The sequence below is a fragment of the Sturnira hondurensis genome, unplaced genomic scaffold (genome assembly GCF_014824575.4).
Source record: "Sturnira hondurensis isolate 20B ecotype Veracruz unplaced genomic scaffold, ASM1482457v3 Scaffold0009314, whole genome shotgun sequence".
Taxonomy (NCBI): domain Eukaryota; kingdom Metazoa; phylum Chordata; class Mammalia; order Chiroptera; family Phyllostomidae; genus Sturnira; species Sturnira hondurensis.
In genome coordinates, this window is record NW_028081945.1 from 554,576 (window position 1) to 567,379 (window position 12,804).

At 46.1% G+C, this 12,804-nt stretch overlaps 1 protein-coding gene across 5 annotated transcripts in view; it reads left to right on the top strand.

The window, feature by feature from the left end:
- Nucleotides 1-599: 599 nt before the first annotated feature.
- ATXN7L1 (ataxin 7 like 1) overlaps nt 600-12,804 on the top strand; it is a 234,002-nt gene continuing 221,797 nt past the window's right edge. For 4 of the 5 annotated variants that reach the window (XM_037057049.1, XM_037057050.1, XM_037057051.1 and 1 more), the window contains exons 1-2: nt 606-795; nt 1,309-1,377. In XM_037057049.1, coding sequence (XP_036912944.1) covers nt 615-795; nt 1,309-1,377 — 250 coding nt within the window. In that variant the 5' untranslated portion in view covers nt 606-614. Of the gene's footprint in view, nt 796-1,308; nt 1,378-12,804 lie in introns of all 5 variants that reach the window. The other variant, XM_037057053.1, reaches the window with a different exon arrangement.

The following is a 12,804-nucleotide window of genomic DNA, read 5'->3' on the forward strand; positions in this document are numbered from 1 at the left end:
CCAACGTGAAAGAGAAGGGTAAGGGAAGTGGTGACTGGGAGGCGAGGTCACCAGGGTCCCTTCCCTGGCTTGGTGCAGTCGTTGGCGGGGCGTAGCGGGGAGGTTGCAAACCTGCTTGTCTCTGTCCCACTAAAGCCGCGGAAATCCGTGTAGCGGTGCCTCGCCGTGGGCGTCAGGGACCCGACAAGGGAAGGATACCCTGGAAGAGCTGCAGGCAAAAACTTTCCGTCCTCTAGCGGCAACTGTGCAGCAAAGACCACTCTTCCTATGGCTGCAAGTCGTGCCTCTCTGGGGTTGGCCCTCAGCACCCCACCCCAGCCCGGTGGGGCTGCCGGGTGTACCGGCGGCGGCGGCGGCGGCGCAGCACCTCCGCACCGCACCCCGGCACCCGGCGCTGGGCCGCCGCGGCCCCTCCCCGGCGGGCGGCTGCCGAGCCGGGGGAGCCTCTCTGCTGCCTCTGGCGGCTGTGCGAGCCGCGAGCGGGGCCCATCAGGCTGCGGGCTCTCGGGCAGCGGCTCCTCCTCCTCTGTCTCTCCTCCTCCCCGCCTCCCTCCTCCCATCCCTCCCTCCCTCCCTCCCCCTTCCAGAGCACTCAATGTCGGAACGTTCCGAAGATGACGTCGGAGCGTTCTCGAATCCCGTGTCTCTCGGCTGCTGCTGCCGAAGGAACAGGGAAAAAGCAACAAGAAGGAAGAGCAATGGCGACACTGGATCGCAAAGTGCCCAGTCCGGAGGCGTTTCTGGGCAAACCCTGGTCCTCCTGGATCGACGCCGCCAAATTACACTGCTCCGACAGTAAGAACCCCACCGCCTCCTCCTCCTTTTATTATCCTGTAACCTTTCCATTCACCTAGAGCCACTGGGAAAAAGTGTGTGTGTGAGAGAGAGAGTGGCCCCCGGTGTCCTCCATGCTTCTCTCTCTCTCTCTCTCTAAATAAATACACACAGAGACAGAGCATCAATGCACAGAGAGAGGCCCTGCTGCCAGGGCTGTCTGTCTGTCTGTCTGTGCCGGGCTCCCCGTGGCAGCCCGCGGGGTGGGCTTTCACAGCCCCATGGTGTATCTGTTTAAAAGGCTACTCTGTTGCTGCTTGCATAGTTTTTTTGGTACCTATCTGGGCCAGGTAGATGGAAATCCGGACTTGGGAGAAAACGTCGCATTGTCAATTTTGGAAAGATTTTCATATACAGTATTTATGTCAATCTCTTGGCAAATAAACACTCTCCCTCCCCCCTTGACTTTGGCTTTCCCCCCTTTTTTCGCTTTTTTCTCTTATTTTCTTTTTTCCTTTTCTTTTTCATCTGCAGATGTAGATTTAGAAGAGGCTGGAAAAGAGGGTGGAAAAAGCAGGGAGGTTATGAGGCTTAATAAAGAAGGTAAGTGGAGCTACTGGCATATTAGTGTTAGCATGTGTGGCAGAAATCTTCACAGGATTTCGACTATAATGTGAATTGTTCTGCTGGGTTACAGAGTGACTAAGGTTTGTCAAAAATTGAGCACGCCCAGGTGTCTACTGCTTGGTGTTAACTTCTTTCAAAGTATAAATACAACAGGGGGGGATGGTAAATGGGGGACAGTGTTGGAAGCAGAAGTTTACTGCACTTCAGTTGGAGTCCACGTTTGGACATTCTGATGCCTATCTGCCATTCGTATTTGCAGCATCATTGCCAGAGGTGGGGGGGTTGAAATTTGTGAAATGAGCGGGGCTTCCCTCAAAAGCATCCCAGCCTATCTTGTGGGTAAATACACAACAGTTTAATGAACCGCACACAGTCAGTCAGTCATTCCAGCAGCTACTTCTTCACTCTTCACTGAAAACCATTGTGAATGGCAGACCTTTGCAGCAAGTTACATTTGCCCACTTTATGCTTGGTCACAGAGTGTTATATGGCCAGCAGCGTTAGGGGTACCTGTGTGTGCAGCCCCCCAGCTGGTCGCCTGTCTCTGTTTCCTCAGCATGGAAATACAGTACCTGAAGTGGGACACAGTGAGTAGACAGGTCATCCCTGAGTGATGCAGGCAAGTGAAGCCACAGCCTCCTGGAACTGGGCATCAAACACACATGGTTGTCATAAATAAATCATATCCTGTTCATGTTTGCAAGCCTGCCATATGTAACTCTGGCCTATGGGCTCCACATGGAGCAACTCCAGACACCGCTTTCTGCTGAACAAATGGATGGGTTCATTTGAATTGTGATTCACTAACTGATGTCTTATAAACATGGTTGGCTGAAACTGGATGTGGGAGGGTGGTGTGATGGGCCAGAAGAGTTTGGTGGGAAGTGTTGAAAGAGTTTAGCCATAACTAGGCCATAGGAACATTGTTGGTCCCAAGTGAATGGAGAAAAGGCCAGTAGATTCCAAAGCATGGTCTCCCTCATAAATTGGAATATCGTCCTCCAAGGCAGCCAAAACCTGCTTGGAACTTATTCTTGATCGGTACCTATGACAGTTGGTTTTCTGTGCCCCACCCCAGCTATCTGTGCCTAATCATTTCCTGACCATCTAGTGAAAAGAAAATTTGTGCTTGAGAAAAAATAACATGGAGGTTCAAATGCATGCATATTCAAGGACAGTTCTCTAGCCTAGTGGTTCTGCTAATTAAGCGCTGTGATTGGAAATGAAACCTCATTCTAAACATGTTTGCCTCTAGGTACCTTAGTGTAATCTTGACATATCTTTAGGATGAGCAAGGGAATGAAGTCAAGTAAACTTCTTACAAGTGGCAAGTTGTTTGTGCTAAATGTCCATGAGTGTAGGCAATGGGAAGTATCATTAGAGATTGTTTTTCTTCACAAACTCTTGAGATCTTTAAAAGCTTATGGGACTCGGTTATCAAACCACTGGCAATGGAAAGTTGCCATGAAAGGAGATGAGATTGTGAAAACCTTTAAAGTTGAGTAAAGGTCGTGATATGGCAGAGAATTGTCACGTCTGGGGCCTAGTGATCAACTATGACTACAACACAAAACTCATATTCTGTACCCTCCTCCTTACTTTTCCTTTAAAAGACTCTTTTTCTCAGATTCTCTTTGCCTCATAAGAAATAGATCCCTTTAAGGAAAAATGAAAAACTTTCCTTTCCTCCAAAGTCACAAGTGGTACACCCTGCTTATTGTATCCTTTGTCCTGTAAAGGTACAAAGATTTAGCTCCCAATCATATGCATTTGCATTAAGGACACTGCTGTTCAGTGTAACATGCAATTGCCGAATTCACCAAATAGCCATGTATGGGTGGAAATCTCTGTTTATCAGCCTGGTAGAGAAGACTTGGCTTAGCAATTCCTGAAGGTCTTCTTGGTGTATATGTACACAGTTTTCTTCATAGATAGAGTACACATTAACTAAATATATATCCACGCCCCCTGCCATGATGAGAAATTTAAGAGTTCAGTTGGGACTCTGTCAGGGTGTGCGGTTGCCAGGATCTCCAGAAACACTGGTTGCATTAGTCTTGGCATGGGCTTTCTTACTGGAGTCATCATGTAGGTGGCCTTAGGATGCATATGTGTTTGTGGATAGGTCACTGCACAGCACGTCTGTTTTTCTATGTATGTGAACATACGTAGATTGACCATGATGTTGTTGGTAGTAAGCTGGTCTTGAGGAGAAATTTGGGCATTAATAGCAAGGAATGTATAGCCATTGAGAAATAAGGGATATGATCCAGATTTTGATATGATTTTTATTGTGACAAACATAATATAAAATTTACCATTCTAGACATTTTAAAGTGCACAGTTCAGTGATATTGAGCACATTCACAATGTTGTACAACCATCACCACTGTTCATTTCCCGTCTTTTTAATCACGCCAGCCAGAAATCCTGTACCCATTATACAGTAACTACCCCTTCCCATTTTGCCCTTAGCCCTGGTTATCTCTATCTTCTGTCTCTGTGAAGTTGCCTATTCTAGATACCATGTATAATTATATAAGTGAGATTTATCCTGCAATATTTGTCCCTTCGTGACAGGCTTATTTCACTTAGCATAATGTTTTTGTATTTCATCCATGTTGCAGCATGTGTCAGAATTTCACTCCTTTATATGGCTGAATAATATTCCATTGTATGTATATACCGTGTTTTTTATCCATCTAGCTGTTGATGGATAAAATCTGTTGTTTCCATCTTTTAACTGTAGTGAGTAATGCTGATATGAACATTGTTGTAATATGATTTTTTTATAGATTAAGCTCAGGGAGGGAATTTAGGTTGGAAATGTGAAAAAATGGTTGTTTTGCCTTCTGTCTATGTCTGGCCACAGCTTCAAAAGACACAGGAAGGACTTGCAGACTTCTAGAATAACCTGATTATTGTGATACAATTCCTTCTTCGTTCCTTGTTCCTTTTACCTTTGTGTGCTTCAGTTTTCCACCTATGTCAGTAGGAAGTGTTTGCTGAATGCTCTGTAATAAATTCTTCACATCAATACATTATTTCATCTAGCGTTAGCTAAAATTACAGTCAAGAGGAATTTGGCAAATAGTTTTGAACCTTGCCAGATCATCACCTGGGTTCAGAAGGAGTTGCTAATTCCGTGCTTGGATGTGGCCGTTGGGTTGTATCGAGGGCAGCCTGGCGTGGGGAAAGGATCGAGAGAGAGGGGTTTGAGTCAGCTTTTTAGGTTCTCACATACGACCTTGGGAACATCACTTCCCTTCTCTGGGCAAATTCTCTCACATGTCAAGTCAGAAAGTGGGATTGAACATCCTTTAAGGTCTCTTTGAGATCTCTGAACGTAAGTTTCTCTATTGAATGTACCTACACTTGGGATATAGTCAGGCTCTTTTTGAAAAAAAAATTTAAAAATTAAGGGCTCATGTTAAATACATCTAAAACTACTACATACTGGGTTTCTTTTCTCATTTCACAATCTCTTGGTGGCAGAAATCACTGCATCTCATACACAAACCTATTTTGCTGTAGATAGTTTGTGAATGATATGTGGCCTTTAGGACTCTGGAATGATTGAGGGTTTAAGTCCAAAACCCAGGGTGATGTGTTCCCCATGGTGAAGAGTGAGCTGACCCTGGTCAGCTTGGATCAGTCAGGCACTCGGGTTTCCTGAGAGGAGGGGTCCTGGAAACCTTGTTAGCCTAATCTAAGATATGAAATGCATTTATGATAGAGAATTCCAAGGAAGGCCATTCATCTAGCTAACCTTTTAAAATAATTTTCTCTCTAGCTTTGTAGATTTATCTGAAGACTTTTTTTCAAGCTAATTGGGAAAAAGCTCTATGATTTAGAAAAATGTTTGCCTTTTCGAATCATCTCACCTGAGCGTTTTTTAAAGAATGTCCGTTCATGAATAAGGAGCAGGCTGCATATGGCTCCTGAGTGGCCTGGACTATATAAAACAGATAGTGACTGGTTGTTGTGAGGATGAGCTGAGATAATACCAAAGGGCTTAGCACATAGTAAGCACTTAATGGATGTTTACCTGTATTCTTTTTTTAATGTTATTATGATTATCATCATTATTTATTAATGAAGCTAGTTCTAGGAAACTTTATTCTTGTAATTAACTAGGATCTTTAATCAGTGATGAATGGAAAAGATAACTATGATAAATTTTATTTTTAAAGTAAACCATGTTATAATTTTATAAAACTAATGATTTTTTAAAAAAACAATTTTAATGGCATACAGTTAATATGTTGTTATTGGTAAGTTTTATCAAGATAGAGAAACCACTTAGGCAGCTGTGGGTCAGTGGTTAAGAAGGGTTTAAAAAGATCCTTCTGGTTCCGGGAAGTCTAAAAATAATTTTTTAAATGATTAATAAGTTGTTTTATCTGATCACTGAGAAAAGAAAATCCTTAATAGATCCTTGTTTAGGTCTTTTGGAAGCCTATACTAGTCTAGTTACTTCGGGCATTTGTCTGTGTGTTAATGTGGCCAGATGTTTTGATTTGATGTAGGTAAACTTGTGGAATGCTTCCAGTGTGAAAGCTGTTCTGGAGCCAGTAGGATCTTGCTGTGACTGTAAGAGTTTGCTCTCCTCCTGAGATGCCGGTAGAATTGGGCTGGAACACAGGATGAAGCAGCGAATGCCGGGACACATTCAGCTCAAGTTTAGGAGTCTTGCAGTTATGATTGGGAACAGGTTGGGGGCAAAGATAGCAACTGACCTGGTAAGAATGAAGTATTCTTAGAATCCAAGCCAGGGGAACCAGCGACAAGTGGTGGAGATTTATGGGAAACTACAGAGGGATTCCCTTTATCAGTACACAGACAACTCTGTTATCTATGCTAATAGGAGATGGGAAGACACCGAGTCCACAGATTACACAGATAAACTTCCATTTCGCTATTACTTTCAGCTTCTTTTTCCATTAAGCCTACCTTCTTCCTCTTTTGCTAACAAGTGGCAACATCTGTTCATTTTGACGTTTCATTATCATCTCTCTTCTCTTGCCCAGAATTTCAGATGAAAGGACAGGAGAGTCCGAGCAGCCTAACCGTGGTGGGGAGGAAAGATGAAAAGGGGAAGTAAGGGCTTGGAGAATGAATAAGCTCTACAGCAGCATCCGCTGGTGGAGAAGGAAGCCCTGTGGCCAAGACAGCAACACTGGGAGGGCTTTTTCAAAACCACCTACTTTTGGAAATATAAAGCTTATAAAGTGAGCGTCTCTTTACATACACGTATTTTCATGTGCCTGGGTTCTCATGTGGAGGAAATGTGGTTCTGGCTCCTTCCAAAACAGGAAATTAGGCAGAGTGGGCATACTTTGAAACTCTGTATGTGATACACTGGCTTCTCATCATACCTCTTCTACAAAAATAGGTTTTTTATGTCTAGAAGATGTAGACTGTTACACACACACTCGTTTAAATGCTTTAAAAAATTACACTCACAGGTTACAAAATTCCAAAGGGTAGCAGTCCATGTCAATTCATAAGGTGCTGCCACATTCTCTTTTGGTGCCTGTGTAGTGGAGCCGTGATGGAAACCTCTGGGTGTCTTGCTTAGTTTTTAATGCCCACTCCTGCTTTTCTGGTCTCTGTCATGCATTTGAGACTGAGTGACTCTCACAGTGGCCAGCACCAGGCGAGGCCCAGGGATACAGCAGCCAGTAAGCACAGCCTGTGCCGTGGAGCCCTTCCATCCCAGCAGCAAAGGCAGACAGCAGGAAGTCATGGTGTCTGTGGCAGGTACTCTGAACGGGGAGACAGGCAGGAGGACCGAATGTAGGTGAATTTTATTTACACTAAAACCTGAGTAGAAATTACCCACATGCAGGGCTGGGTAGGGTAGAATTAGAGGAAACAACATGTGTGAAGGCCCAAAGTGTGAGAGAATATGGAACGTTCTAGACACTAGAAAGTCCATGTCACTTAGAGTAAAGATAGCAAAGCAGAGAGTACTGCAGACTTTCTCAGCAGTGGTACCACGTCTTCGTGCTGGGGACTGCCCTGTGCATCGTAAAATGTTCAGCAGCATCTCGGCCTCTACCAGTGAATTTCAGAGGTAGCTCCCCTTCCCCAATTTGAAACAATCAAGAACATATCGGTACAATGCCAAGACCCCTTTAGAGAGAACCACTGGTGTAAGGTGAGGCTGGGAAGGCAAGAACACAAGAAAAATACACTAAGATATTCACAGAAATATTTTGCAACTCTGTGTCTTAGGCCTCCATCCCAGGTGAGTTGGCCTTATTGAAAATTCAGACACATACGAAGCTATGACTATTCCCCAGCCCTGGGCTGCATTTGGAGGATCTGAAGAGAGAGAAGACTCTGTCCCTCAGAGAACCCTCCTCCATAGGCTTCCCAGGTGACCCCTCCAAACCTTCAGCTCTAGTCTGCAGAAAGTGGTGAAGTAGCGAGCTTCAGGCTCTCATTCTGGGTGGCCCATCCTCCCACACTGTGGGTGGGGGAGACCCCAAGGCATCGATTCTGATAATGGTGGCATTTATTATACAGTGGTCCCTGATGTCAGGAGTACCATGGGCAAGCATTAAGGATTTTGGTTTAGAAGCAGGCTGGAAACGCTGTTGGCATTCTGTGTAGTGGGATTACCCATGAGACTTATCTGAAAAGGGGGGTGCACGCGACAGAGCAAAGCAGCTGGTTTCAGGGGTTTCCAGCTACTGGTTAGAAAATAGGAAGGGCAGAGGAGTGCCTGATTCCCGAGGGCTTCTGACCTGTGTGCCACGTGGTCTGCAGCATTACTTCAGATTGCAAGGCCATGTCCACTCCAGCCAGTGGTTCACAGGTGCTGCTGTCTCTTCTTCAGAGTTGATTTAGAAAAGTTAGGCAGATTCGGCTTCTGTGTAGTATCCTGTGTACATCACGTCTATACCCTTGGGGCTAACCTTTTGTTCATGGTGCCTTGTTTAATTTGTGACATCCTTCAGATGTAGACATAAATGGTAGTAGCAGACAGTGACGTGCCATCCTGGTCAAATCCCTTTTATCCAAGGATCCTCTACTCTGAGGTGGCCCAATGTTCATATTTGGAAACGCCAGTCCTTTAGCGACTGCAATAACAGTGCTGTCACCAAGATGGTGACAAAAGTCATTCCTGGCTTGGTTCCTCCTCACAAGAAGAACGACTAACAACTATTTATAGACAAGACCCCAGTGAGAAAATCCTAGAGTAAGGGTGAGAGGCTGCAGCACCCCCAGACCACAGAGACAGAGACCGACGGCCGTTGAAGGGTGAGTGGATGAGCCACACGATGACCGCTGCCTCTCCCTGAGGTCACGCAGCACCACACTGGCGGAGCTCCCTGAGCTTATGGTTCCTTCAGTGGCAAAAGAGAGCCCAGGGGCAGACATCTTGCTCCTCCAGTGAGTGGGGCGCTTCTTGGGAGTCCACACTGAGTCTTTCCTCGGGCAGGGGCCCGTGGGGAAGAGCCTACAGGGCTTGACCATAGGGAGTCTAATTGTGACTGCGGTGATCAAACACAGCCGTAGTGGACAGGGAGAGGGTTGGTTAACAGGTTGGCTTTTTTTCTGAGTTGCAGAAACTGAATGTCAAGGAACTGACTTCCATGTCTCTCTCTTAAGAATCTTGGCACATTGTTCTGCAAGATGATGGGCTCCCAACTAAGGCTGTTTGTCTGGTTCTCCCCTGCTCTTCTGTGGCAGGGCTCAGATTGGCCACTTCAGCCAAATGGACCTGGATTTAGACCCTGAGCCTCTTGATGGGAGCCCAGGAAATCCCTTCCTGCAAGTGGGCTGAGGCTGATTACCCTTGCCATTCAGAGGTTACACTTGGTTCACCCAGTTGTCTCTAAGTAAAGCTGGAATTCTGCTGTGGGGAAAGCTTTTGTTTTTAGGTAGATACTTTACCTCCTGTACCTGTGGTTTCATAACACATTCTGCTTGATGGTTTTAGGAATCAGGTGCTTAAAGAAAAAAGGAAACCAAATAAATACTCTCTAGGGCAGGACAGAGTGACACCAGGTCATCATAGTGGGGAAGATAAAAATGACTCAGCGATGGGCTCTTTGAACATAGAAGCAGATATCAGGGAACCTGCTCCGTGAAGCTAATTGGTGGTTCACCGAACATTAACAGTGCAAGGATGCCTTTGGCTGGGGTCAGCAGGGTGGGGTTGCTATGGGACCCCAGCATAATACACCAGTAGGTCATGGAGTCCTGGGGTGGGGTGGGGATGGGGGACAGGACACCCAAACTGATGACACTGACCAGGACATGGAGCATGGTTCGGATACATTCCTAGCTTGCTCCTCCTATCAGACTAGTGTGGTGTCTGCCCCTTAAGAGTGTATTGGACTACAAAAGGACAAATACTGTATGGTTCCTCTTACATGAGGTTCCTAGAGTAGTAAAATTCATAGAGACTGGGAGTCAAATGGTAGTTGCCAAAGGCTGGGGTGGGGAGTGGAGAATTAGGGTTCAATAGGTACAGAGTTCTACTTGGAAAGATAAGTTCTGGAGATAGATGGTGGTGATAGTGTTTAAAGTGTTTAAAATGGTAAATATTATGTGATGTATATTTTACCAAAAGTGCATTGGCATTGTGTACTTGGAAGTTTCATGGAGCATGGTTTAAATCTTGAACTACTTACTAGCTGTGTAGTGAGTAGTAAGAAAAGGTAATTTTTCTGAGCCTCGATTTCTTCATTTATAGAATAGTAACACTTATAGCTCTCAGGGTTGGGAAAATAAATGGGATACTATCTGGCACACGGCGGTTACTCGATAATGTAAGCTTTTGTTGTGATGATTGTTACTTTTACCAGGCACTTGGTTCCTCTTCCTTGCCTTAAGAGAACCACTACTCTCAGGGGACTGAGGATGTTGTCACTGCTTCAGCAGTACGCTGGGGGCTCACTAAGCATCTTTGGTCAACATTTTGTCTCAACATTTTGTCCCTGTTTTTTAAGGATGCCGGGAGTAAAAACAAAATGAGTTGGACCAAGCTCCCTTTGCTTTTTAGCTTATTAAGAGTGACTCAGTTTCAGTTTTTCAAAGTGTGTTCATTTGGGTGGCCCTGTGTTGAAGTCGCCTAGGTACTTAGCAGCCAAGGCTGCAGCCGTGGTCAATCAGAACTGGGAGTGGGGGACATGAACCGGCGTTTTAAACAGGCTCCACAGGTGGCTCTGGTGTTCACTGGACTTTGAGAACCACTGTTTGCCGGGTACAAGTAGTGGCCTCCACCCTGTCCACCCCGAGAATCCTTTGTGAAGCTTTTTTTTAAAAGAATTTATTTTTAGAGAGAGGAGGAGGGAGAGAAAAAGAGAGGGAGAGAAACATCGATTGGTTGCCTCTCACGTTTCCAACAGGGGACCTGGCCTGCAACCCAGGCATGTGCCCTGCCTGGGAATCAAACCAGCAACCTTTCAGTTCACAGGCTGGCACTCATTCCACTGAGCCACACCAGCCAGGGCTGTGAAGCTTTTTAAAAGCGGAGACACCAGGGCCGCCCCTAGAGATTTGGATTCCAGTTTAAAGGGTTTCGGGACTTGTTTGTGTGTTTTTAAAAATAAAAATCCTACCTGCCATTTGCTGGGCAGTGACTAGTTGCAAAACATAGAGCTAAATGTTCATTTTCTCATTTAATCCTCATGACCACCTTCTGAGGCAATTTCTATTAGCAACCCCATTGTAGGTATTAGGAGACTGAGGCTCAAAGAGATTAAGGTTTGTACCCAAGGCGACACGTTAGGTGAGAGTCGAACCCAGAAACAGGCTGATTCCAGAGGCTGTACTCTTAATTACTGTGCCACGATGTTGTCTCAGGAGCAGGGTAAGAACTGAGGTGAGGTGCGTGGGGCAGCCAGAACACTCGTTTTAAGGAGGCATATACACAGGCTCCTGCGAGTACGGCGTGAGGGCCCCCTTAAATACTGCACCCAGGGCGCTTTACATGGCTCAGCCTAGTACCAGCCCTGTCTAGGAGAGCGTGTTCTTTAAGCAAAATTATTACAGTTTCTTCCTCCTCGTGTGTGTGTGAGACTGTGGTCCGTTGATAGGGCCCCAGGTCTCCCCCTCAGTGAAGTGCTTTCTCATCCCAGGGCCCCAGCTTTGGGCCGGAGTCCTGGCCTCAGGGAAATCTCAGGAGCTGACTCAGACGGTTCCTTTTTGGGAGAAGGTGTTAGCAAGGATGGTTGCCAAGCAACTCCAGGGGCATCTATCTACAGTGATGATTTCTCTCTCTTTTTCCTCTTTTGAACATCTTCTAGACCGCTTTTCAGTTTCCCCCTCGGCACTGGGATTGTTAGTGTTTTCGCAAAGGGTGCGCTCCTTTGGATGATGGAATGGAGACAGCTTTCCAGTGCCCTCTGCTTAGACGTGTCCTTTTGATGCCCCTGCTGAGGGGTGTGAAAGACCTTCCCCTTCTTTAGCCACAACTGCCCTACTTATCACTGACTCTGAGGGACAGTGACAAAGAAGATTCTGAGACAGGCACAGAATGCGTCGCCCCCATGAGCACGGGGGAATGTGGTCATGTTGGGTTCATGACTTTGGATTTCATGTACTCTCCATTAGCCAGCACACTAACTTGTTAGCATTTCCTACTCCATGACCTGAGTGGTCCAGAGGAGCTGGTCTCCCTCTCTCTCTGTCTCTGTGTGTGTGTGTGTGTGTGTGTGTGTGTGTCTGTTTCTCAGAGACCAGGCCAGCCCTTGACATGCATCTCCTCTTCAGCACTGTCCCCTCTCCTGCTCAGTTGCCTCATCATCAGTGTGGGGTTTCTTTCACGGGCCCCAGACCCCTGCCTGCTGGCTGGTGTTTTGATCCTTCCAGTGACGGCCAAGAGCTTATGGGCCAGAGCACCTGTCACATGTGACAGAATCTGCCCAGACTGGCAGAAAGAAAGGAAAGTACCAGAAAAGTGAAACTTTGCATTTGGGTGAGGTCGGCTCCCTCTGGCCTATCCGCCAATGACAGCCCTGTTAGCCAGTTTCTAGACTCGAGGCTTCTGTCCCTTCCTCACCATCTCTTGCAGAAGCAGTGCAAGACCCAAAGAGAATGTGGATCTCAACTGAGCCCTGCTGCTTTCAGAGGCGCAGACCAAACACTAATGGCAGAAGACAATTGAAAACAGATATCTGCCCTGTTTTATGAAAACCCCATATATAACAATCCAGCCTCAGAGTAGAAGGCTATTTGCTTTCCATATATACTCATTGGGGTTTTCATTAAATGGTAGACTGCCCTAGAGTGTTTTGAAAATCCTATTTCCTTTAGCAAAGTTTGGATGACACCCACTTTTAGGCCTCTTCTGCCAGCTCCTCCCTGCTCTCCCCTCCTCCTCCCTCCAGTTTGCTGTGTCAGCTCTCCCCTGCTCTTTACTCACACCTCCTGCGTGGGGGT